At 38.0% G+C, this 27004-nt stretch overlaps 1 protein-coding gene across 3 annotated transcripts in view; it reads right to left on the bottom strand.

Moving 5' to 3' along the window:
- The window catches only part of UBP15 (ubiquitin-specific protease 15), a 46121-nt gene extending 26201 nt beyond the window's left edge, over positions 1-19920 (bottom strand). For 2 of the 3 annotated variants that reach the window (XR_016052263.1, XM_020665032.2), the window contains exon 1: positions 18982-19878. Coding sequence is in view for 2 of the 3 variants with exons in the window: in XM_020665032.2 (XP_020520691.2) it covers positions 18982-19271 (290 nt within the window). In the remaining variant the exon portion in view is untranslated. Of the gene's footprint in view, positions 1-18981 lie in introns of all 3 variants that reach the window. The other variant, XM_088862230.1, reaches the window with a different exon arrangement.
- Positions 19921-27004: the final 7084 nt, after the last annotated feature.

Genomic DNA, 27004 nt, shown 5'->3' with positions numbered 1-27004 from the left:
TACTTTAATTCCAACTAGGTATCAAAGCAAGACAATTACTAATGATGGGGTCAATCTTCAAAAAGGTGTGCAGGAATTGTGTTTAGGGCTGACGTCATCCTTCGGTTAGATGACATCATCATACTCTAAAACCCTACTTTTTTTCCAATAGTACTTGTGCCAATGAAGGTGAATTTTTTTTTTTATGATTCTGGATGGCGATCAAATATTTATTCAAAAAACTAGTTTTTGAATGGATTAGGGTCTATGCCCCAATCAAAAAACGTATTGTTTTGTTTTTTGTAAATCAGTGTGGGAGATGGCCCCCTACCCGTTTTTCATTAACAAAATAAGACAAAATACATCTCACTATCTTACAACACTACAATAGGGCAGTTGTGCAACATCATGAAGTAAAGAAAGAGAAAGACAATCAGGAGGCCTAGAGCGCTAATATGTTGCATCTAAAAAAATTGTAGCTTTTTTGGCAAGTACATATATCACCATATTAGCCTCACGAAATATATGACCAATTGACCATGATCGAATTACAAGTCTATATTGGCAATTAGCAGCTATTGCGTGAAGTGCCTATGGAGATTTACAGCTGCACTGCATGACCTATACAAGCAGTGAGGAATCACTTTCGATCTGAAAATCCATTTGAGTAGTAGCCAGATCAACTCCAGCTTCCAAGGCACGAAATTCTGCAGAATTATTTGATGCCACACCAAGAGGGATGGCGTAAGCAGCAAAGAAATACCCATCATCCTTTCTGATGACTCCCCCATAGCCTGTTATTTCTGGATTTCGAAAAGAAGACCCGTCAATATTCAACTTGACGTGCTTAGGTTTTGGAAATGTCCATGCAATCGGAGTGAGGGACTTGATCCTCTTTTGTCGCCATACCACTTTTAAATTTTTGTTATCTCCATCTCTCAGATGTGACATGACCACTCTTTGATATTTGCAAGTTCACTAACATGGCCAGTAATACTTCTTACCATGTGTTCACACCCATACTCCTTTCCTTGATGTATACACCAATTGTGCACTTCCTAGAGCATCCAAACTGCCATGAAGGATAAAGAATTCCAAATATTTTGAATTCCCTCTGACAAAGCTATCCAATTTCTCTAAATAGATGCAATGGATGAGTCTGAAGTGGATCTTCACCACATCTCCACACAATTGATCTCCATATCCCCTGAGAGTAAGCACAATCAAGCAGAAGATGACAAATGTTATCATTATTAGAATGGCTAAAGGGACACTCAAAAGCAACAGATGGGGAGACGATGGTGAAGAGCCAACCAAGAAGACTATTTTTCCCTAGAGTGGCATTTTGAAGACCTAGTGCTCTGAAAATAGGTTGGGGGGAGACCCCAATGTCGAATAAGCTACCAAGTCTCCTTTACCGAAAATAACCCATTAGAAGAATGAATCTATATGAGAAAGTCCTTATGTGGTGCCAAAGGAAGTGTGAATGCCTCCACCTCCTTCCAGACCCTTTCTAAAGTTCTCCAGGCTCTAAGTAAAAGACCGGATGAAGGAGAAGGTAAATGTCAAGACTGAGAAGAACCCTGTATATAATTTGCAATCTTGTATTTCAGAAAGTTCCCAGATCTCTATGAATATGGTCTCCATAAGGCTCTACAATCAGCCTCTCTGACAACCATGGATCTTCCCAAATATCCACTGAGTTTCATCTCCAATATTCCATCTTACATTGTGATGCAAATGGGAGGGGCCCATTTGGAGGCCTTTCCAAGCATAAGAGCAAATCTTCTCATAAGCGCCCCATATAGATGAAATTTTGAAAACCTATGCTTAAAGAAACGTGCTATTAAAGAGGAAAGATTAGCCAGGACTCTCCATGCCAGCCATATTGAACTCTGAGATGTCACGGATCCCTAGACCCCCTCTTCCATAGTGAAGTATACATTCTTCCACTTGATTAGATGAATTCCTTACTTCTCAGTTGTGCACTGCCCATAGGAAGTTGCGCTGGAATCTCTCAACCATATTGCATGTGCAATTAGGGAAAATAAAAGATAAGATCTAGAAAATAGCAGATAAGCTAAATACCGATTTCAACGAATGCAAGCAACCCGCATAAGATAAGGACAAAGCTTGTCAAGACCCTATCTCACCAATGAATTTCCAAGTAGAGTGTGGCAATGGTTATGTATTAAATCTCCATGAAAAAGAGGCAACCCAAATATCTTACCAGAAGAGATCCTTCGCCAAACCCCAACTCCTTCAAAATCATGTGTTTAGAGCTTTGTGATGCTCCAAAGAAAAATGCCTTACTCTTACATACATCCAATTTCTACCTCGTGGTCTTTTCAAAAGATCGAAGGACAGAGATGATGGTTTGGGCGGCTAAATTAGAAGATTTACAGAAAATAACTGCATCCTCGGAATAAAACAGATGCGAAACCCCATAATCACAACCATAAGATAAAGTCAAAGCAAGAATTCCTTGTGCCACCACATGGTCCAATTGCCTGCTGAAGAAATCCATAACCAATATTGCCTTTACATTATCAAAAAAAAGGCCTCTCTTGCCTTTGAAATAACCTTTTAGGGAACCATTGTGAAGCAACGAGAAGAATGATGTGGTAATACACTGTTGAATCTAAGAGACAAATAATTCAAGGAAACCCAAAGCATGCAGCCTAACAATTATGAAATCCCAATATACTCTATCATATGCACTACTTAGATCTAACTGTAGGCACGTGTTAGCTTTGGATGAGTTCTTGTAACATAGAGAGATAAGTTCAGTGGCCAACACAATATTATCCGTGATAAGTCTTCCCCTCAAAAAAGAGGTCTGTCTAGGATCAATGAGAGTGTCCGAAACCTCCCTCAATCGGTTAGAAATGATTTTGCTAATGATCTTAGACAAGACATTGCATAAACCAATTGGCCTAAAGTCTTTCATTACGGTGGGAGAATTAACTTTAGGAATGAGACAACTGATAGAATTTATTTGTTTGAGGAATTTACCTATTTTGAAGAAGCTAAAGCCACAAATAAATCCTTTTTTATCTCCTCCCAATTGAATTTACAGAATTCCACCATGAAACCATCCGGGCCTGGGGCACTCTCACTCTTCGTATCCCCATATACAAGCGTGAATTTCCTTTAACGTGACATCCTTTATGAGTTGACTCTGCCGTTGCATATTGAGTTGTGAAGGAGGTAAATACAGCTCTGCCAAATGAATATTAGTATTACTTTCCTATGCAAGTAAGTCCTCAAAAAAACTAATCATATGATCACCAATTTGGCCTTCAAAAGCAATGGAGATCCCGTTTTCGTCCTTGAGTAGAAATATCCAATCATTTCTTCTTCTAACAATAGTAGAAAGATGAAAAAATTTAGTATTAAAATCACCATCTTGCAACCATGTCTACCGGGACTTTTGGCTCCAAATACTCTCCATGGGATAATAATTGTTGCAGCTCACTTGTACAATCCCTCTCCTCCAACATGAGAGCCTCATTAGATGGATCGCTAAACAAACTATCATGAATAGAAGAAAGCTGCCGACAAATGTCTGAGATTTTAGCACCCACAACCAAAAGAATTATTTTTCCATTCACGCAAATTTGTCCTCAGTCTTTTCAACTTCATAGCAAACCTATACATGGGAGTGTCCCCCCACCCTTCCATTCCAAGAATTAGGGATGATATCCAAGAAACCTGGGACCTTCTGCCTGTGGTGAAATATTTAAACAGTTTTGGGCCAACTTGGGGCAAGTTTGATATAGACACCAATAAAGGACAAAGTTAATAATTACCTTTAAGCAATAACACCACCTTAGACTCCGGAAAGAAAAAAACACAATCCGTATTGGCCAAAGGACGATCAAGCCGCTCACATATACATCTTCGTCTGACATGACTATTCGACCATGAAAACCATCCCCTAGCAGAATCAAGATCAGTCAGAGCACAATCAGCAAGTGTACTGGCAAAATCCCCTGAATCCTGGGTAAAGAGACACTGCCCCCATTTTCCTTTGAATTATCCAAGATGGTAATAAATCCCCTAGCACTAACCATGAAACCATGGTGAGATTGCTTATGTCTCTCATATGGTCCCATAGCATAGATCATTTAACCACGGAGTTAAATGCATAGAGACACGAAACTATCAAAATATCACCATTACATAAACGAGATGCTCGAACTGTGATCATCTGTTCATGGACATGAAGAACATTGACTGAATATATTAAAGGATTACATAACACCATTATGCGAGATTTACGCTCCACTTCATTTACTACTACAGTCATAAAACCCAATTTTCTAGGCCATCTAGCACTCAACTCTGTACGAACTTTAGTCTCCAAAAAAAATAGAAGACATTATGATGATTCACCAAGTTGCCAATATCCGAATTTCTACCATGGCCCCGAAGACCACGGACATTACAAGAAATCACCGACATGTAAAACAAACAAAGATTAGAAGGCTTACGTGCGGAACTAGCCTTCCCTCCACCAATTGTAACAACATCTTTTGGAATCCTTTGAGCTTTCATTGATGCAGTTTTGTTGCCACCCTGCTGTATAAGATGGGCGGGATTTGTTCACTCAACCGGCTACATTCTGTCCAGGCAAGAAACGCTTACACTTAAAATTATGTTTCAAAATATTCGCATCCTCAACAGGTTTCTGCGAGTCCACAACCCCATTGTTTTTCTTCAAGTTTGAAATGTCCATAGATTGTTTCAAACCATTTTTCGAAAAATCAGTGCTGTCATTGGATCTATTGAAGTCCACTACCTTGCTGGGATGTTGTGATTCCACAGCCTCACTGTTTTTCTGCAAATTCACAGCATCAAGAGATGGCTGCAAATGGAGAGTAATATCCAAAACAGCATTACCAGCCTGTTCAACCGAAAAAACATTCCCAGTCGTAGCACACGTGCCCATCATCTTATCACCGTCCAATTCACATGCATCATTAGAAAAAACCAAAATGGAACCTTCTACTTTTTCAAAATTTGGGGCTGAAGATTGCTCAATTTTTTAGTCTTGAAATTGCACAGAAGTAGGAGGTGATAACCTTTCCTGATTTTCATAACTCCAGAGGATAAACGGTGGTGATCCATTGTGACCATCCACGACCTCTATGCTTCCAAAAAATCAAGATTAACCTCCATCTGATTTGGCAAATCAGTAGCATCATCCAATCCCGTAGGAGACACATGAGCATTGCATCCACGTAGGCATGATTCCTTGCTTCAGTTCAGCATTCATGGCTGCTATCTCACTTACCACCTGCTCTTTGCTTGCTGGAGGCAGTGCTGAAGATGCAGTCTCCTCTCCATCAAGGCCACCCAAAATCATGAACTTATTAGAGTCCATGTTCACCATTTTTTTCGTATAAATCAATTGTTTTCTCCTTTAACCACCCACCAGCCTTCCTCTACAGATGCTAAAGTAACAGCCCCACCGTGAACATCATTCAGCACTTTCTGAGCTTTAAAGTACTGCAGAATTTCGCAGAGGTCAGCGGTGTGGCCAATTCGCTTGCAAGAAGCGCAAGAAATTGGAATAAACTTGTAGACTACCTCGTATATAAACTGTTTCCCTTTTAACTCAAAACATACCTCTTTTAGATGAGATTTCTCTATGTCCAAAACGACACGGACCCTGGGTTCTTATCTAGTTCTCAGATTAGTGGGTTTGTCCATGAAATACAGCTTCCCTACCAGTGAACAAATTCGAGACAGAATTTCCGACTCCCAGAAGACCACGGGAAGATCCAGGAGTTCAATCCAATCTGGGACGATCTGCCTGGTCTTTCTTGATAGTTTCTCAGTGGGATCCCACTTGCAAGATTAAACACTTTTATTAACGAATCATGTACCCCCAGATCTGGTGACCTCCATTTCGTTTCTGTTTTGAAATCGAAAAACCAAAAAACTGTCATTAAGAGAAAATATTTGAAGATCCTTTTCTATTCTCCACACCTTCTTTAGCATATCTTTCATATAGAACCACTCAGGCCTCCTACCAAGGAAGTAACCTAGTAGAAAGTGCTCCCATCTCCCCAAGCAAGAATCAACAATCTCATCTCTGATCTTCACATGACACCTCCCGTCTATAACTTCAGCAGAGGGAACTTCAACATCGTCAAAATAAAAAACACCCATCTGAATACCTTTCTTTCCAAAAAGAAGATTAGAAGACTTCCTTCATTCCAGCAGTTCATAGCTTTGTGGTTATGCAATGGCATATTTGATATCAATGGCGGAAAGAATTCATCATTATGATCTGCCTCAGTAACAGAACTTTCCAATTTTGAATCGTAGATATTCCCTACACCAGTATCCTTCTCTCCTGGAGTCAATTCGTGCAAAGGTTGAGCATCAGATCCATGCAAAATATTGATACATGCCATGTGAACAGCACCATCTTCAACTCCATCTTTAACAGAATCACTAATGCCATGTAAAGAAGCCAAAGTTTTAGCATCCATATCAGTAACTAACAGTCTCCCAAAGAAGGAGATCCGTGAACTTCATGAACTCTAACACCAGCAACAGAAAAATAAGAAGGATCATCTAAAGACAGAAACTAGATCTGGAGGATCTTTGACAGGCATGACCACCATGGGGGGATCACCATGGATGGCCTGACCTGCAGACTGCATGATGATCGAAACAGCTGTAATCCCCAACTCTCGATCATGGCTGCTGCTCTCGGTCATGGTTGCTCCTCTCACTTAATTGAAATTCTTAAAGAAGTACTGTTAGTGTTGTTTTCTTATGTTTTTCTGGAAAAAAGGGACAGTGATCAAATATGAGGGTGTAACTAGATCTGTAAAACCTTTTATTTGAAGAGATCAAAGGGTATAACTTGATCTCAATTGTTGATCAAGATCTGAGGGTGCAACCATCATATCTTAACTACAATAGAGAATGTCTCTACGAGGATCAAATATGGAGTCACATGTGTTTGATGGAACCAACTATTTAGAATGGGCCAGGTCAGTTAGACTATTTTTTGGTGGAAAGAAAAAACTAGGATACATTGACAGCCGTGTGGAAAAACCTGACTTGAAAGATGCTAAATATGCAGACTGGGAGGCTGAAGATATGGCTATTATGAATTGGGTACTATTTTCTATGTAACCTAATATAAGTCGATCCTTTATGAACTGCAATACCTCCATAAGGAATTATGAGAAGCAGTCTCTAAGTCCTATTCCCAAAGAAAAATATTGCAAGGTCATGAATTAGAACAGCAAATCAGTGATTTTAAACAGAATGACTTGTCAGTGAGAGACTACTATGCTCATCTTTGTGGTCTGTGGGGTGAATTAAGCCAGCATTAGCCCAAACAGTGTTCTTCTTGTGCAAAGGAACAGAAAGAGATTGGAACAAAGGAAGGTTTTCTATCTTTTGAGGGGAATTAATGGAAAAATTAGGGCAAATGTTCTCAGTGGTGAGACTTTGCCATCACTTGGTACTGTTTTCTCCCTTCTTCGGCATGAAGAAACTCTACACAAGATAACGAATCTATGGGTGAAATTGAAAGACCCACCCTATTCAAAAGTTTTAGTTGCAATCAAGGTGGAGGGCGTCTTGGAAGCCGTGGTGGAGGCCGAGGTGGTGGACGTGGCCATGGAAACCCCACATCTGATTAGAAGGGCAAACTACAGTGCCCCCCCTGTGGGAAGACACGACACAAAAGGGAAACATGTTGAGATCTGGTTGGACGCCCAAGGCAAAACTTTCCAAGGGCAAATTCAGTAACAATCAGTGAAAGTACTGCCCCAATTACTCAAGGGCAACAAGATAACGCCTCCAATGAACCTCAAGAGGAGTTGGTGACTTTTCCTAAAAGAAAGCTCCTGGATCTCAAGCAGCAGGCTTCCATTCAAGACCCTTCTTTATCCTCTATTTCTCACATTGCACAATCAGGTATATCTGAGCGCATCATATCTCTGTAAACAGGTCTGAAACCCCTTGGATTGTTGATTCTGGAGTAACTGAACATATGTCTAGTATGGCTGATTTTTTCTCCTCTAGTATCCCTTGTTCTAGTCATGAATCAGTTAAAATAACAAATAGTCTCTTATTCCAATCAAGGGCAAGGGAACCATACATTTTACTCCTTCTATTAACATATCATCCGCCTTGCAAGTTCCCAATCCTTCTAGTAATCTCCTATCAATCAGTAATCTCACAACTGCAGTATAACTTTTTCTCCCTTCTCACTGTGTATTCCAGGACTTAATGAAGCGGTAGACATTTGGGCATGGTCGTAAAAATGGAGGGTTGTACTTTTTGGAGACTCCTGATTGTGCCTTGACTGCACTAGCCACAACTTCAATTGCTAACAAAGAAAAGGTGTATTTGTGGCACACCCGACTTAGTCATGCATCGTCATTTACTTTGTGTTCTTTAGTTCCTAAATCGTTTGAGTCTCTGAATCAAGTTCATTTGCAATGTGACATTTGTGAGTTGTCAAAACATCGTAGAACTTCATTTCCTATCAGTGTTAATAAAAAGAGCGATGTTCCTTTCTCTCTTATACACTCTGATGTGTGGCATCCTTCACCATTTCTTTGTTATATTTGTGGATGATTATTCCAGATTTACAATTACTTATCTAATGAAACACAAAGATAAAGTTATTAATCTATTCCAAGCCTATCACAAATTGATCATCCCAACTCATCCATATTCCCCATACCTCCCAAGGTGTTTGGTTGCGTATGTTTTGTCCACATCCTTGGTCCAAAGAGTGACAAGCTGATGCTAAAGCTCCCAAATGTATTTTGGGGTATCCACCACATCAAAAGGGATATAAGTGTAATGATTCTATTACCAAGTCCCGTTATGTTTCCATGGATGTCACTTTCTTTGACTCTATTCCATACTTCTTGTCTACAAGTCATGAGTGTTCTTGTCAGGGGGAGAATAAGATACAATTTAGTGAAGAGAGTACATTAGTTGTCACCCTACGTATTCCTACACCACTTTATTTGAAGAGAGTGGTTTATCGGAAAGGAATGTTGCATATTCAGAGGAGTTTGAAAACGTATACCAAGACAAAGAAAATGGCAACCCGAAGTTCTAAGCAACCATACCTAAAATGCTAATTCGGAATCAGAAATTGTCCCTGACCCAGGTAACTCTTTCCCCCTCTCAGAGAATCCTAATTTGGATGGACCTATTGCTATTCGCAAGGGTCCACATTCTTGAACTCAGCATCCAATAGGAAATTTCATATCCTACACTTTTGTGCCTCCCTCTTATCAGTCTGCTTGGTCTTCTGTTAGAATACCTTCTAGTGTTGTAGAAGTACTTCACAACCTCAATGGAATGCTGCCATGGGTGATGACATGCAAGCACTTGAGCGGAATGATACACGGGAAATCACTAAACTTCCTGAAGGGAAGAAGGTCGTAGGACGTCCGTCGATGGTTATTCACTATAAAATACAAAGCTGATTGTACCATTGAAAGGTACAAGGCAAGATTGGTTGCAAAAGGTATCTCCCAGACTCCAGGCATAAACTACCAAGACACTTTCACACCTATGGCCAAGTTGAACGCTGTGAGGATCATTCTTTCACTAATTGTGAATAAATCGTGGCCACTTCATTACCTAGATGTTAAGAATGCATTTTTATATGGAGACATCAAAGAAGAACTCTATAGCCATGCCTTCCGGTTTTCAGATTAAGGGGGAGACAGGAAAGGTTTGCAAGTTAAAGAAGGCAATATTAAGAATTAAACAGTCTCCTAAAGCATGATTTGCAAAATTCAGTTAGGCACTACTAAAATTTGGGTTCAAAAGGAGTAAAGCTAATCATACGCTCTTTGTGAAGAAGGATACCACTGGAATTACTGCCCTTATTGTGTATGTTGATAATATAGTTGTGATAAGGGATATTGTGCAGGACATTGAGGATCTTAAATCTTATTTAAGCAAGGTGTTTGATATCAAAGACTTAGGACCCCTTAAGTATTTTTTGGGAATTGAGGTGGCAAGATAAAAGGGATAGTCATCTCCTAGAGAAAATATGTGTTGAACTAGTTACAGCAAACGAGGATGTTGGGATCTAGACCTACAGATACTCCTATAGAAGGCAATTATAAACTTCATGGAGAAATGGTAGAGCTACTCAAATATCCTAATTAGTATCAACGAAAAGTAAGCAAGCTTATATATCTCACAATCACTTGAGCAGACATTTCTTATGCGATTAACGTGGTCAGCCAATTTATGCATGCACCACATAAACCTCACCTCGATATTGTGTACAAAATATTAAAATATCTCAAATTTGCACCAGGGAAAGGGACATTTTTCTCAAATAAAAACATCTTGATAGTGTTTCAAGATGCTAGGCGGTCCGGGCCACCCAGCGCCTTGGTAGGCTCCTAAAACTAGGGCAACCCAGTAGAAAGAAAAATGTCTTTATAGTCTAACAGTATAAGTAGAACTACATAACACATAAGAGTTAGGGATTTAGGACACATCAAATGTATAGTACACAAGTCCACATACCACACACTCCTCCATACTCTATAAGTCCATAGTATGATACTTAGATCAATTTCTCGTAACGTTGAGAACCCTTTGATCTTATGGAAAACACCAAAAACTAGTTTTTTGGGGTTTCTCTCTCGAAAATAGGCTCTAATGGGGTTTAGGTTCAAATGAACCTAAAACCCATAATTTTGCCCCTTTAGTTTAAAAAAAAAGACACAAAAATGTCGTGAACGAGGGGCATTTCCGCCTCTAAGTAGGGCACAAGCCCTGGGCGGCTGCCCACGGTTGGGTGCTGGTCGCCCGGCTAGGCGGGTTCCAAGGCGCCTAGGCAGGTGCCCAAGGACAGCCCGCCTTTAGCCGCCTTGGCCTAGGCCAGGCGCCCAAGCCTTCCGGACCGCCTAGGTGGCGCCTAGGAGCTAGGCGGTCCGCTTTTTAAAACATTGCATCTTAATGTTGCAATTTGCACAAATGCTGATTGGGCCGATTGCCAAACTGATAAAAGATCCACAATTGGCTATTATATCTTCATTTTGGGAAACCTAGTTACTTGGAAAAGCAAGAAGCAAAATGTTGTGGAAGATCAAGTGCTAAAGCAGAATACAGAGCAATGGCTCATGGTACATGCAAAGTAATGTGGATCAAAAGTGTTCTTTTTTATTTGAGTATTAGAGTAAAGCTTCCCATGACTCTATATTGTGGCAATGATGCAGCCATTCATATTACAAAAAATCATATGTTCTATGAAGGACAAAACACATTGAAGTAGATTGCCATTGTATCAGAGGGAAGGTTGTTCCCAGGATCATTCAAACGCCTCATGTAAAATCCAATGATCAACTTGCAAATATCTTCACCAAAGCCGTTGAACAAGATAGATTACATGATATCACAAGTAAGTCAGGTATGATTGATATCGATGCACCAGCTTGAGGGAGAGTGTTGGAAATAAAAGGAATAAGCTTTATTTTATTTGATGGACAGAACTATCATTTATCTTTTGTTTATCCTTGTTTGTCTTATGTCCCTAAATAATGGCAGTATTATCCATAGGTTGTAATAAGATTATTACTTAATGTTATAAGAGGGGTAGAGGTCACCAATAACCCCTAAGCCACTCACTTTCCCTCTCTATCTCTATTCTCTCACACCTCCCTCTCTCTGTCCCTCTTCTTCTTCTTCTTCTTCTTCTTCTTCTACTTCTTCTTCTTCTTCTTCTTCTTGTTCTTCTTCTTCATCATCATCATCATCATCATCTAATGAGGATGTTCTCAAATCAAGTTACCAGCATGGTTTATCTCTAAAATGTAACATACCATCTTGAGATATTTTAGGTAAGTTACTAATGTATTTGAACAATGTTAGCAATTATTAAGTTTTCCATATATTTACTCCCCAACTATGTAACTTACCCCACATTTCCTTCTCTAGTAATGGGAACTTTTGTACCCCTCCTCATTTTTCATCAAGTGGCTCATCAATTTGTCATTATTGTTGCCTAGTACTAGGGAGCATATTCTTATGATTTCAAGTAATCACATGTTTACTTATTAAATTGTAAAGCTTCCGCTCAGAAAAATATGGTTTAAGTAACTCACACCCCAAATAACAGCTGTTATAACACTAGCAGCCCCTCGTACTATGGTAATGAACAGGCACATAAACACAATGAATAAAGGTTCTTTTATTCAGTAGAACAGCGAATGTAAAACGAGTTAAACACCCTTGAAATCAGGCCTCCAAATTTAATACTGAATAATTCCACAAAAATGTCAAAAATGAAAATAGAAATCATAATTTTCAACATAGCAGAAATAACAGCCATTATTTTACATCAAGTTGCTTCTTTAGAGCATGCAACCCGGGACATGCGTGGTCAAAGGGGGAGAGAGCAACGAGAGAGAAGAAAACAAGAAAGCCCAGGACAAGTGCAAAGACGGTTTAAGGGGATGGAAATCCCATTCCTACAATGAGATCCGCTGTGAAAATTTCCAACAGAGGCCATAGAACTTCTAGGTCATTTCCACCCTGGGGACATGCTGAAATGTTGCCATTTTCCCATAGCACCACATATCTTTAAACTCTCCCAACACATGGGCAAGTTTCACCAACTAGGGCATATGTTTTTAGGCTGGGTAAACTTCTTTACAGACCCAACATATACTATTTAAAGAGTTGCCTTTGAAACATGTGACTGTAGAATTCCAATGTACAAGTTCAAAATTTTCTTTACTAATAATTGGAATTTCTAATTACAATTCCAACAACGCAATTTAGAAATAGACAAATAAACCTACTACGATCTAGGATCTTTGACTTTTACTGCCAAAAAAAGTCTTTATAGAAAACTGAATTTAAACATACAATATGAATTCTAATAGAATTAGGCATTCTAACCTAAATAGGTGTCCTAGTCCAAGTAGGAATCATGATTCAAATAGGAGTCCCAATACATTTAGGACTTCTAAAACAAATATGACTCAAGAACTAAAGAGAAAATGACAATAAAACTAGGTAGGCTTACTGGATTTTTGCCTGGGTTACCCCCTTAGGACTTAACACACCCCAAACTGATCACTGAATAGATGGTCCACTCTGATCCTTTGGTCATGCTGAATCCTCTAAACTGGGAAGCTGGAATACCCTCTAACTAATCTATGGATCTGAGAGCATGGGCTACTAGAACTAGGGTTTCTTTAGACCATTTAAACTTTTGGGTCATGCCATTATGTGGCACTTCCCCTAACCAAACCTAGGGGTGGGTGTGCCCCCTCTATGCCCTCGGTGGTGCATGCCACCCCTAGGTATCTATGGGTGGGGCGTGCCACCTTCGCGAGAGAGAGAGGTGGCATGGAAAAGAAAAGTCCAAATTTTTGGTGAAGAGAATGTGAGGACCCCTCCTTATATAAGTCTTAATGGCCCTAGAGTATTCCAACTTGAATTAGGATTCAATTTGATCTTAGGATTCCTACGAAATGTGTGAGGTGAGAGAAAAACAAATCAAAGTCATTCATTCCTATATTCAGCCGTTATGATTTAAGAAGGAATCTAGGAACCTTATCTCCTGAATCTTTGATCCATATCCACTCCTAGTTAGACTAGAAATAGAACTTCCATAGTCCCACTATGGACTTTTTTGTTTTTGGGGTAGATCAATGGGGATGGTGGGACCCTACCTGTTATAAAATATGAACTCTTACTCATAAAACAACTCCTAATATCTTTGGAAATCAAAGTCAACCTGAAGATCTAATTCAACGTCAACAATTAACATAATCTTAAAAAACCATAACAAGATATACTATATAAAAAACATTTAAAATATTTAGTGGGGCGTCCACTCATGCGGGGCATGTGGCCCACGTGGGCCCCCACATGTGAGAGATGCGTCCTTGCCCACCCCACCTCCCACCCCAACCCCCAAAAACAAAAAAACCAAAAAAAAAAAACGAACGCACAAAAAAAAAAGGTGGGTCCCACCTAACCCTGACAACCTTCTAAAACATCTTTTATGCCATTTCAAGGTTTTCAAGCCATAAAAAATAATCTTAAAAATTCTTAAAAATTCTTAAAAATATTTAAAAACACAAGAACATAAATAAATCTCAAAACAATATTATGATGTTTTGAAAATTTCTAAAACACTCAGAAATAACTCTAGAAATGGACTGGTACCAATGGGTCAAAAAAACGAGACTGTTAAGGCACTCCACCTATGCTAGTAACCACTAACCATGATCTACAACTATCTTCTAAAACAAACCCAGCAGGTGAACCATATCCATGTGCATGGGCTCATTATTAGCCCGTCAATGCTAGCCAATAAATAAAGGAACCATAGTCATAATATGTGGATTACATGTTCACCCCTATATGCAAGTCACATGCACATGTAACTATAGTGCAAGGTGGACTCTCTCTATATGCATGTACCAGTGTTTCAAAAAGAGCTAGGCAGCACCTAGGCGGTCGGAGGGGTCCAGGCCGTCCAGCGCCTAGGCGGGCGCCCAGAACCTGAGTGGCCCAAAAAAAAAAAAAAAAAATTTTGGGGGTTTTTCTCTCTCTAAAATAGCCTCTAATGGGTTTTAGGTTCATTTGAAACCTAAAACCCACAATTTTGCACCTTTAGTATTAAAAAAAATGACCCCAAATGACCCAAAAATAGCCTGAACGAGCGGCATTTCTGCCCCTGGGCGGCCGCCCATGCAGCCACTTAGGCGGGTTCCCAGGCACCTGAGGATACCCTCCTAATTTGGCCGCCTAGGCCTGAGCGATGCTCCCAAGCCTTTTGGACCGTCTAGGCGGCCGCTCATGTACTAGGCAGTCTGCTTTTTGAAACACTAGCATGTACACATATCCCTCTATGAGGCTGCTTCCCAGAATGCAGTTATCATATGTACATGCCATATGGAAGTTCATTGAGGATTTGGCCCTCACTCTCAGAAGCTTACAACTGCACACAGGAGACCGCGAAGCTCTTCTAGCCTACAAACCATCCCTAAGCATGTCTCCGACCTCAACAAAGGATAACCCTCCTAAAACCCTCAATTGTAGTGCCTCTACCGAAGGGAAAAAGTTTTGGACAGGACCCAGGCCATAGACTACCCAACTCTAGGTCAGTCAACCAACATACATTCCCACTGAAGTGCCTTTATCTATGCTGCATTTGCAGCCACAAAGCCACCAAGACTGGAAAAGGAAACTATAATGGATTCTTGAGATTCCCCACATCACGTACGGACTATCGTTAACATAGGAATTGTTGTCGACGGGTACCTTCAATATGCTAATGGGATGATCGGCGAAGTCGTTTTTGGCACCAACTATTTGCTAGTGGTTCTCATCCTCTGATTAAGTCAGGGGCGCAATTCTCATGGAATTCCTTCCTGATCAATGCCCATGAGATTATGAGATAACTAATTCTCCTAAAATTTGATTTCCTCCCAGATTGTTTGCCTTGAAATATACATTTGTTTCATTCTAGCCATAATCCCCAGAAGTGACATCACTAAGCAGCCATATTGTTGTACCCTTTTGAAAGAATGGTTCATTTTTCCAACTGGTTAAGACTAAAGCCATTCATTCTGAGAAAACCAATTGCACCAGAAGAATACCCGTAATCTGAAGTTCCAACCCATGTAACCCGTGCAAATGAACAATGTCACGTGATGTTGTACTGATTTCCTAAGCCCCCAAGAGCATCACACAAAGAAAACTACATTGTTATATGTTATGCTTTGCTAAGCACCATAAGATATCATAAACATAAAACTCAGGAGGGTTGGTGGTTGTTGGGATGGTCTTCCACCAGTCGGTCCCTGCCTGGAGCCTCAACAATAGGTGAAAGAAAATCTGTGAATGATTTAACCGAGAACTTAACACTAGCATCATTTATTCATATGAGTCCATTTGCCCCACGCCTAGGGAAATAGGTTGGGTGAGGCACTCCATGATACTATACATGTCCTCAGTCTCATGATTGGCCAAGTTTTTTCCCCATGATTTTTTCTATTGTTTCCATTACTCCCTATTTTTTTTATATTTTTCCCTTTTTTCTGTATCTTGCTTGTTTTTCCCCTTTTCTAATTAGAGGTTGATTTCCAAAATATAATGATAGTTATTATTATAAAATCGACATGGACCGAGCCTGTCGCTTTCCATTATGCCTCTTTTTAAAACCTTTGATTTCAATCACCTTTTCCCAAGAAAATGAGAATCATTTACTGCTTTAATTATGAGAAACTTAAAATAATAACATGTTGCTATTTACTCTTATATATCAGAGATTTTGCTGTGTAAACAATTTAGGATGAAAAAATCTTGGTAAAATGAACAAGAGGCAAGCATTACCACGTAGGTTATTGAGGACTGTGGTTTTCTATATCTATTTTACTTGATCCCTTTTATCATTTTATAATCCCCATCTAAACTCATGAATATGGTTACCTTTTATATTTGCTAACTCATTATTTTCTCCATTGTTATTCCCAGAAAAGCTGGTATCACCTTCCTCTTAACATAATCTTGTAACCCCTTATTCTTTCCGTTGTTATCTCTGCTAAATAATTAATTAACTACTTATCCTCTAAACTATTTGCTCATTTGAATCACTTTTTCACAGATAGATGGGTGGATTCAGGTGAGATCCAATGTACATTTAACTTTCTATTCACTCATGAGATACAAGAGAGACCACCATAACAACCATTGTCAATATTTGCACAGCATCTGTCTCTTAAGCAGGGGTTGAAGTTGGTTTTCAATGGGGAAAATGGAGCACCTAACTACATAGCTTCACAGACCGATGATCAAGAACAACAAGATCACCATTTTCATTTTGGGGTGATGGAGGGAACGTACCCTCGCGTTTTTTTCTTCTTATGTCTCCTTGGTCTTCAGAGAAAGCAGTAATTAATAGGATTTTCCGAATATTCTCTTCCCAAAAGGAAGAATATAAAATTATTTTGCCTTTTCACAAGGACCAAGATATTGAATGCAGCCTTATAAATGAAAGAATGCTTGGTATAAACAACTCACATGAAAATGCCATTAGGCCATAGATGTTCATTGGTTTATTAAATCACCCTTTTTTATCCTTTGTTTACTACCCCTTTTTCTCGCTTGTTTCATTATTTGGTCCCCTCCTCCCTCCCTCCCTCCCCCCCTCCCTCCCCCCTTCCTCACCCTTTTGTATCCTCTGTTTCCTACCCCTTTTTCTCCTTTGTTTCATTATTTGTTCCCCTCATCCTTCCCTCCCTCAAAAGGAAGAAACTTCAGCCAAATAATCTCATAAGTAGTCAAGGCAATATCTTAGGAGTCACATGCACGAGAGGTGTACACCAGAATAAGAAAAAAGAGATTTTAGCCAAATAAGCTCATAAGTAGTTAAGGCAAAGTCCAGGTAATCAAACTCTGCACTTGATAGAAACAACATATTGCTTGCTCCTCTAACTTTCAAGTGACTAGATTGCCTCGAAGTTTCCAACTAATGTGCCGTATCCAGTAGTACAATGGCAATTTATGGAGCAGCCTGCCCAAATCTGCAATGGAATAACCAACCAGATCAAGTCTGGTATTTCATGAGAAAGGATCCCCTCAAGATAATACTGGATCAGGCGACTCCATCCAATTGAGTAGATCGTCATGCATGTGCACGATTGACTCGTCAAACTCATAATGCATCTAATGGCTACTATGCAATCGTCAATAAAAAAGCTTATATACCAGCCACTAATACAGATCAATTTCACACTAAATACAGACAAATATCCTTTACGGAGTGCCAGAAACAAGTCAAGTCTGCTCCCAATTCTATTTCTAAGTCAATTGACTTGGTTGTGAAGGGGTCAATATATCTCCAAATCATGTGAAGTCCTTCCAAATACGTAACTGTTTTCACTATAGCTCCATATAGTTAAGGGCTCACTTATGCAATCATGGAATTCATAAATGTCTTTCTTTCTCATTTGTTATGTAAAAGATGATAATATAATTTGTCAAACCCCATGAGATTCATAATTCATAATATCTCTAATCAAACTGAGGAGAAAATTCGTGTGCAAACAATGCAAAACCAGGTTGCACGCCACTAAATATCTCAATGAATTATCTGGACCAATCATTTTTTCCATGAGAATGCTGACAGCAACAATAAAGTTCTTACAACATTTTTTGGAAATATTAATTTATTTTGTTCTATCAACTATAATAGGAGGGAGAATCAAGCTCAAATTTGCCAATTCAAAAAAGAAAAACAAAAGAAAAAAAAATTCAGTTGAAAATCCATATCCACCATAAAGAAAGATGAGAAATTTGCATTAACTTAAATCCGAAACTAGAGCGTACGCAACTTCATTTAAATAATTCATGCAACAGAAACCCAAGGACTTCCCAAAATCTCACATTATAGGCTTCCCAAGAAAAAATGATAAAACACATATTAAACATTCATTAATTTCGCAAAAGGAAAGTCCAAAGAAGATGAGTGGTAGGGCACTAGATTTAATCGAGTCAGGAAAGCCCAAAATTCAAAACATATGCTTCAGAATATAGAAAGAAACAAAACAAATCAACTCTATTCTAATTGAACTCCAAACGAGACCCTTACCAGTTTGTTCAGGCTACCCATCTCTCTATAAACTCATGAGAAACAAATAACCGGGTGAAGCTCTTGAGCAGCCCCTCACAGAGCATACTTCCATAGTTAAACACAAAACAGACTAGCGTAGAACCATTAAAAAACTACCTTTCCATAAGAAACCCACAAAAATGGTTGAAAAGATGAATAAATGAGGTGAAATGGAAGAAACCCACAAAGCATTTCCACTAATAACCACCATAACCTTGAGTAAAGAAATAGAGAGTACAGGCAAGATCACTATTACTTAAATAGTGTATTGGTAGAAGCATACGGTTTTCTTCCAGAGGTTTATCATCAAAAAAAAAAAAGAGAGTACAGGCAAGCCGTACCAATATCTAACCGACTTGCATCGAGAGCATCGAGTGGTTGCAGGACTGAAACATCTAGCGCAGGTGAGAGAGCCGTTAAAGGAAGAGTAGGCAGGTGAGGAAGCTGCATTCAAAGAAGTAGTCTCCTCCACTCTCAGGGACTCTTCAGCCACTGAATCAGCAAGCTTCCTTATCCTCTCTCTCCTGTTCAGGGCCTCCTTCCATTTCCCAAGCAAGAAGTAAGTGAATGAAGTGATTAAGATCAGTGCCAACAACAGGGCAGGCGCTTGGGATTCTCTTTGCTGAAGCATATCCCCTCCAACATGATATTCATATCAAACCACTCTACTCACTCTTCAAAAAGGTACCACCTCTCTCTCTCTCTCTCTAAAATACCCACCCTCTCTCTCTCTCTCTCTAGACTCTGATACACAAATCAAGCCCCCATTTTGTAGATTTGCAGAAATACAATAGAAAAGAAAATAAAGAGGGGAAGAAAGAAGAAGTGTAAAAGAAAGATACTAACTTTTCAGTGAGAAATGGAAAATAAACTGAGAAAAAAAATTTTGGGTCCAAAAGTAAGATTCAATTCATGTATCATGGAAAAGAAAACAATGGGGAGGGATGGTTTTAGCGTCTGCACCACGAATTAGACATGCCGCGCTCTCTCTCTCTCTGGAACTGGTGCCCTTCTCAATAATTTCAGTCTCACGACGCAGGGATGTCTTACTAAGAAAAACGCTTAGAGCAGCTAACACCCAAAAAATGACGCTTACCCAATTTTAGTAAAATAAGGGTAGGTGAAAAATGACGCTTACCCAATTTTAGTAAAATAAGGGTAGGTGGTGAACCCAATTTTAGTAAATAAGTGCAGGTGAACCTCAAAAAAAACCTCTCCCTCTCTCACCTCAAACAAATAAAAAAACTCGTTGTTTTTTTGACAAATAAAAGAGCGACAATGGCTTAAAAAAACCCCAATACATACTATCTAAACACACTACCCCCATCCTAAACTTTCTTCACTTATTTTTTTCAAAAACTATCTTTTATAACTAACACCCCAATCTAAAAAAAAAGACAAAATTACCCATTTCCTACATTTTTTCCCTCTCCTCGGTCCGGCTTTTGTGAGCATCGATCCAGTGTTTGCGTAGGCAGTCTGGCGTTTTATGAGCACAGTCCAGCGTTCTTGTTATTATAATAAAATCACTATGTCGTTTTGATGCAATTGTTTGGCAACTAACTTACTGGAGTAGGTAAGTCCAGCATTTACATTGCATGGTCCGGCGATGTTTCCTGTTACAATGCGCTATTTGGCGTTTCAAGGGTTCGCTCCGGTAGAGGTATTTCTAGATGGGTTAGTCGGCCAGTATATGTGCCTGGTCTGGCAAGTTGTTTACTATAATGTGGGCAGTCCGGCGATTGGAAATAGTGCTCCGACATTCGATGTTTGCAATGTGCGGTCCGGCGTGTGGTTCTGGAATGATGTTAAGTTCAGCGTTTCACAGCTGCGCTCCGACATTAGGGTCGATCTATCCAGCACTGGGAGGATGTAGTCTGACAATATCTTAATCGCGGTCCAGCGTTATGGAGCTTTGCTCTGGTGATTTTGTTACTGGAGACGTAAGTCCAGCATTTCATGGTCTCGGTCCGGCGTTTTAAATTCAGGAGTAGGTTGGTACGGTGTTAGTAATCTACTGCCCGGCGTTTCATTGTCTAAATAAGCAGTTTGGTATTGTAGAAATGCAGTCTAGCATATGTCATATGTTTGTACAATGAAGGTATGGGAATGGGTATTTTCGTCAAAAAAGATGTAACTTTGAGTTGGGGGTATTAGTTAGAAAAGATGGTTTTTGAGAAAAAAAGTAAGAAAAATTTAGGGTGGGGGGTAGAATGTCTAAAAAGTATATTTTTCGAAGATTTCATCAATTTTCTCAATAAAGAACTCTCTTTTTTAAGTCAAAAAAACTTTGATTTTTTTTAGTCAACTCTCTCTCTAATAAGTGTAGGTGAACCTCAGCCAAAAACAGAAACCCATCTCTTTCTCAAAGTAATACCAAGAAAAGGCTTATAGGACTTGGCCAAGCAAAATAACACTCATCCAAGTTTGTCCCCAGATCTCTCTCTCTCTCGATAAAATATGAGTATTGACCTGTTGGGATCCAATCTAAGTCTCAAGTGCGTGATGTCTCTCTCCATCTCTTTCTCTATCTCTCTCCATTCTCTTTTTATTTTTTTTTGCCCAAAGATATTCTACTCCTTCAAGAATATATTATTTATTTACTCTCTCAAATAAAACCCCACCTAGGTTTAGTTTTAAGACCGCAAGTTTTAGGGGTATAACCTCTTTAACACATGGATTAACTTCAATAAAAGAAATTTTTTCTAATTGCACTTTCGAAACGCTTAAAAATGGTAATGTATCAAGATTGAGTAGAAGCTGACTAATTTTTAGAGGGTAACATCTATGTGTTAAAAGACTCAATTTTCTTTTTTTGTAGAATAAGCATCCAAGGATTTTAAGGTGGTTACCAAAATTTCATAGTAAGAAAATCCTCTAAAGTAGGTCATCTAACCAAGGGAGTATAAATAAAATTACACTCCCAAAGAATCACAGAATACATTGTTGTTGTTGTTTTTTTTTTTTTTTTTTTTGAAGGACTAAACATATCCTGCCTCTTTCTCTTTCTATCCAACTCTGTACTCTCTAACCACGATATTGACCTTAAGTAATAATCTCTCTTAAGACTATTTAATCAGAGATTGTCTACAAAGAGAGCATTTATCTTTGGTATAGAAAGGTCACAATCATTCTTGTCCGTTAGGTTTCAAAATAAACGGTCGTAAGAGTATCATTGATTAGATACAAAGTTCTAAAAATAATAATTTTTCGAGCTTCATGCTCACCCCAAGCCATTTAATTTGGCACCTAATGATTATATATAGTCGCCACCTTCTTATAGAAAAGATAAGTGATCTCTTAATCTTATATGCATTAGTAGTCAATTGGAGAACCATTTCTCAACCTAAAAAAGAAAAGTTTGCCCTGTTACACAAGCCCCTCTCTCTCTAAAAAAGGTTTTCCCTCCTACACCAGCCTCTCTCTCTCTAAGATAGTGGAAAGCCAACGAATCTCATCTTTTGTCCTCCACGTGTAGGAAGCAAATATTCACATTAGCATGCGTATTCTTCATCCGGCGTTATACGCGGGAGAACATCACACATTCTCTATTTTCAAAAGTTTCTTTCACAAATGCCAAGCACTAACTTAATAATCACAACAATGCCCAGTATCACTCTCACAATAGATATTTGTATTTTAAGTCAATGATTTTTTTTACTTTTAATCATGGAAAATGGTTTGATAGGGCTGCAGCTCTATCAAAATAAATAAATCCTCACCTCATAACTCATTGAAAATTGCAAGTTAAACATTTTGCAGCCCTATCAAAATAAATAAATCCTCACCTCATAACTCATTGAAAATTGCAAGTTAAACACTGAAAAATGTTTACATCGATCATCTCAACTAACCATTATGGTCGTGAAAACAAATAGGGTTTTATTGTCTAAAATTTGCGTATATTATCACAAATTATCTATTCTAGATTGCCATTTTGCCTTAAAAATAAGTGTTCACATACCCGCAAGATCTGTATCCTTTTTTTTCGTTTCAAATTTTATTGTTGGTGTTGGAAATTAATTTTAGAGCCATCATAGGGATTTCCGTCGTCAAAATTACTTTCCAAATAAGGATTTGAGGTGAGGCTTTATTTTGTTTTCATAAAGCCTAGGCGTAATAGAGGCGTCATCCATTAATCATTATTGATGCTCAATAATAAATGGTCCATTTTCGCTTAATATTGTGCGTGTTTTAAGTTATAAAAAAGTTTATATAGAGCCGAGGCTCAATCAAATTTTAGCCCAAATAAAATATTTCACTAGAATAGGTTATTTTGATGCCCAACTATCCTCAATTGATCATCTTGACATCAAGATGCATGATGGACATGAGAAAAAAAATAGATTTCAAGTTTTGAAAATAGTGCATCTTGTAACGCATTTTTTTACTGTCAATTTTTAAGGCTTTCACAAAGATTTTTAGTATTGAAACCACATTTCTCGACACTATTTGAAAGTGCTCTTTACTTTGATTGTTTAGAGCCTCATCTCTATACAAACTACACCCTTTAAATTAACGATTTTTTATACTTTTATTAATACTCAATAATAAAAGGGAAAATATCTCCTTACCCCATATTTTTAAGTTTCATTTCTTAGTAGACTTTAGGTTTCAAAACATATCTTGAGGCATAGTAATTTTAGGTTTTATATCTTCTAACCCCCTAGAATAATTTTTACCCACTTTAAATTTATTTTTAGCCTAAACAAATTTAAGAAAGACATATACTTTCTAAATCTTTTCCTTTCTATTCCCCAAACTTCTCTCTCTTTCTCTCTCCCATGAGTCTCACCAAATATACCATCCTTTCTTTCTCTTCCCCAAACTTCTCTCTCTTTCTCTCTCCCATGAGTCTCACCAAATATACCATCCTTTCTTTCTCTTCCCCAAACTTCTCTCTCTTTCTCTCTCCCATGACTGCCTCCACTTGAGCACTGGCCATGGTCGGTTCCGGTGGTGTGCAGTGTATAACAGGAGGCACACACTCATTTCCCCAAGGAGGGCAAGACTTTAATACACTTAGTTTGAGGAATTGAAAGGGTTTATGGATTTCAATTTTACATTTGAAGAGAGCGAATTGAGTCCTAGATTGAAATCCATCATCCCCGAACTCCAGAGGATGGTAAAGAAGAAGGAGAAAGAGAATAAGAAGCAAGAAAAAGAGAATAAAAATATTTCCAGACCATACTTATCAGACGCATAGTCAGTGAGAAAACCAGAGAGCTAATTGATTTAATGGAAAATGCCTGAATTGAGCCAAGGCATGGATGTGAAGGAGCATCTCAAACTTTGGGCTTATAATGTTGCCTCTACAATTAGATAATGAGAGAGAAATCAAGGTTTATAACCATTTTTCTGCCCAAAAGAAGTTGATCTTTGTTGTCTAATCCATGTGGCACTAAATGTAGTTCTTAAATTATGAAAGTGGGTGGTGTCTGCAAATTAGAAGAGCTTGTAAAGGCCTGCTTTTTGAGCTTCCTCAAGAGAAGAAGGGAACATTTTATTCTTGCTGTTTTTTGGCGAGTAAATGTGTAGTGTCTCCCTTGATCAGCAGTGAGGGGAAACCTTATCGCTTGTTTTTGTGTTTGTGGGAAACATAGGGGGAGAAAGAGAGAGGTTGGGGAAATACTGAGAGAGAGAGGGACAGGTTTGGGGAATCATGGAGGGAGTGTGTGGGAGACATGGGAAGAGAGAGAATTGAAGAAAAGAGAGAGAGAAGGGGTTTGGGGAATATCTTGAAGAGGGAGAAAGGTGGGATTTAGAAAGTGTATATCTTTCCTATATTTGTTAGGGCTAAAAGATAGGTTTAAAGTGAGTAATGTTAGTCAAGGGGTTAGAAGATACATTTTGAAATCCTAGGTCTATGGAGAAATGAAGCCTAAAAATGGAGGTATGAAGATATTTTTCCATAATAAAATGTATGTTTTGGGGCTTAATATACACATCGGGAAAGCATAAGACCATTTTGTTTTGTTCTTTTTTGCTTTTTTTTTTTTTAATGTTAATTAGATTTGATTTAAATGATGAAAATGACATCAACAAAAAAATAGCAAAGAAAAGAAAGAGCAAAGGCATGGAAATATAAAAACCAACACAAATCAATTACATTCAAGCATAATGCCTTTTTGTTAGGAGGTCACAATCACCACTAGTTTGGCATAAATAAATTTTAGAAGGAAAAGTATACAATGAAACCATTTACCTTTGCTACAAAGTGTTCACAATTAATATTGACCATCGAATGTGAAATTTGGTGGCTGCGTATATTCTATTTATCAAGCTCAAAGTTCAAAAGAAATTTTCTCGAATTTTGTGATACACCCAAGCTATCAGATTTTACATTAGATGACTATAAGTAATTGTGACCTCCTAGTTTTAAAAGTAATGGTCTTATTATATGCAATTCCAATTTTAGAAATATTCCTTTGTATACATGTATAACTTCCTTTTCTTTCCCATTCATCTTGTATGGAAAACACTTACAAATACTCATAGGTGAATTTCTATAATATTTTACTCATGGTTCATCGCCATCTAAAGTTCATCAAGCCATCAGAGTTGCCTGATAGTAGTTGAATTTTAGTAAGTTTTTTCCTAGTCAAACATATATGAATTTTTGTAGGTGTATGCGTCTCAGTTAGGAGCACCTAAATAAAATATAAAAAATAATTCATATGATAAAAATAAATAAAGTATCCTACTATGTATCACAACATACATAGTAGGTCGGGTGTAGTAGATCTATCTACGTCGTCCAAAAAAATCCGACGATGCCGAGCCTATGGGAGAAAACACAGTTCATTTTCGCCCATAAGTGTTGCTTAGTGCCTTCCATACATGTATATATACCCTTAAAAATGCTTATGGGCAAAATGCTACAGTGATTTTATCCGCAAGAGCCATTGCAGTTTATATTGAAAAGTCGCAACAGCTCTAGGAGAGCTGCTGTCGATTTATCCCTGTCAGACGACGCTGAGGCTATAGGCGAAAACACTATTTATTTTTGCCCATGCGTGTTGCGCAATGCCTTCCTCTCTCTCTCTCTCTCTCTCTCTCTCTCTCTCTCTCGCTATATATATATATATATATATATATATATATATATATATATATATATATATATATATATATATATATACACCTTTAAAAATTCTTATGGGCGAAATGCCACAATGATTTTGCCCGTAAGAGCTGTTGCGGTTTATATTGAAAAGTCAAAACATCTCTAGGAGAGCCGCAGTCGATTTATCCCCGTCGGATGGCATCGAGCCTATAGGCGAAAACACTGTTCATTTTTTCCCATAGGTGTTGTGTAGTGCCTTCCTATATATATATATATATATATATATATATATATATATATATATATATATATATATATATATATATATATATATATATATATATCTGGAAAACCTAAAAAAGGCCTATAGGTGAAGTGCTGCAATGTTTCGCTACCCGCCATGGACTTGCTATATCCATGGCGATTTATTGAACGGACTCGGAACGATCCGTTGCGGTTCCGTGTGATTTTTTGACCATCACGGACCTAGTATGTCTGTGACGGTACACCACAGACATGCTGGGTCTGTGGCAGTAGAAAAACACACGTCATCCGATTTTTTCAGACGGTGATGGGCCCATGGGCGAAATCACTGTAGCATTTCACCCATAGATGTTGTGTAGATGCTTCCACATATATATATATATATATATATATATATATATATATATATATATATATATATATATATATATATATATATATATATATATATAAAGTAAATGCACCTTAAAAATTAAGTAGAAAAGATTGTGATTTATCATCTATATATATATATATATATATATATATATAAAGTAAATGCACCTTAAAAATTAAGTAGAAAAGATTGTGATTTATCATCTATATATATATATATATATATATATATATATATATATATATATATATATATATATATATATATATATATATATATATAAAGTAAATGCACCTTAAAAATTAAGTAGAAAAAATTGTGATTTATCATCTAAACTTCAAGATGTATGGATATGAAGACAAAAAATGAACTTCAAATCATTAAAATAGTGCATCTTGGGACAAGTAATCAAGACAATTAATTTTCAAGATCTTCAAGTTTCTTTCAGTCTACTCGATTAGCCCTGGTTTTTTTACAAACTTCATAGCTAGAGTTGAACATGAATTTTCAAGCCATCATACGGATTCCGACATTAAAACTACATCTTCTGGCAAAATTTAAGGTACGCCTTATTTGTATAATATAAAGTAGGCACCTTATACAAACCTCACTATATGTAATATGCAGTAAACCATTTATATGTTTTTATTTAGATGTT

This window comes from Amborella trichopoda, chromosome 3, assembly GCF_054954075.1.
Source record: "Amborella trichopoda isolate Santa Cruz 75 chromosome 3, AtrichopodaSantaCruz75HAP2 v2.0, whole genome shotgun sequence".
NCBI classification, from domain to species: Eukaryota; Viridiplantae; Streptophyta; class Magnoliopsida; order Amborellales; family Amborellaceae; genus Amborella; species Amborella trichopoda.
Note: the sequence above shows the minus strand (reverse complement) of the source record. Positions and strands in the feature narration are given on the sequence as shown.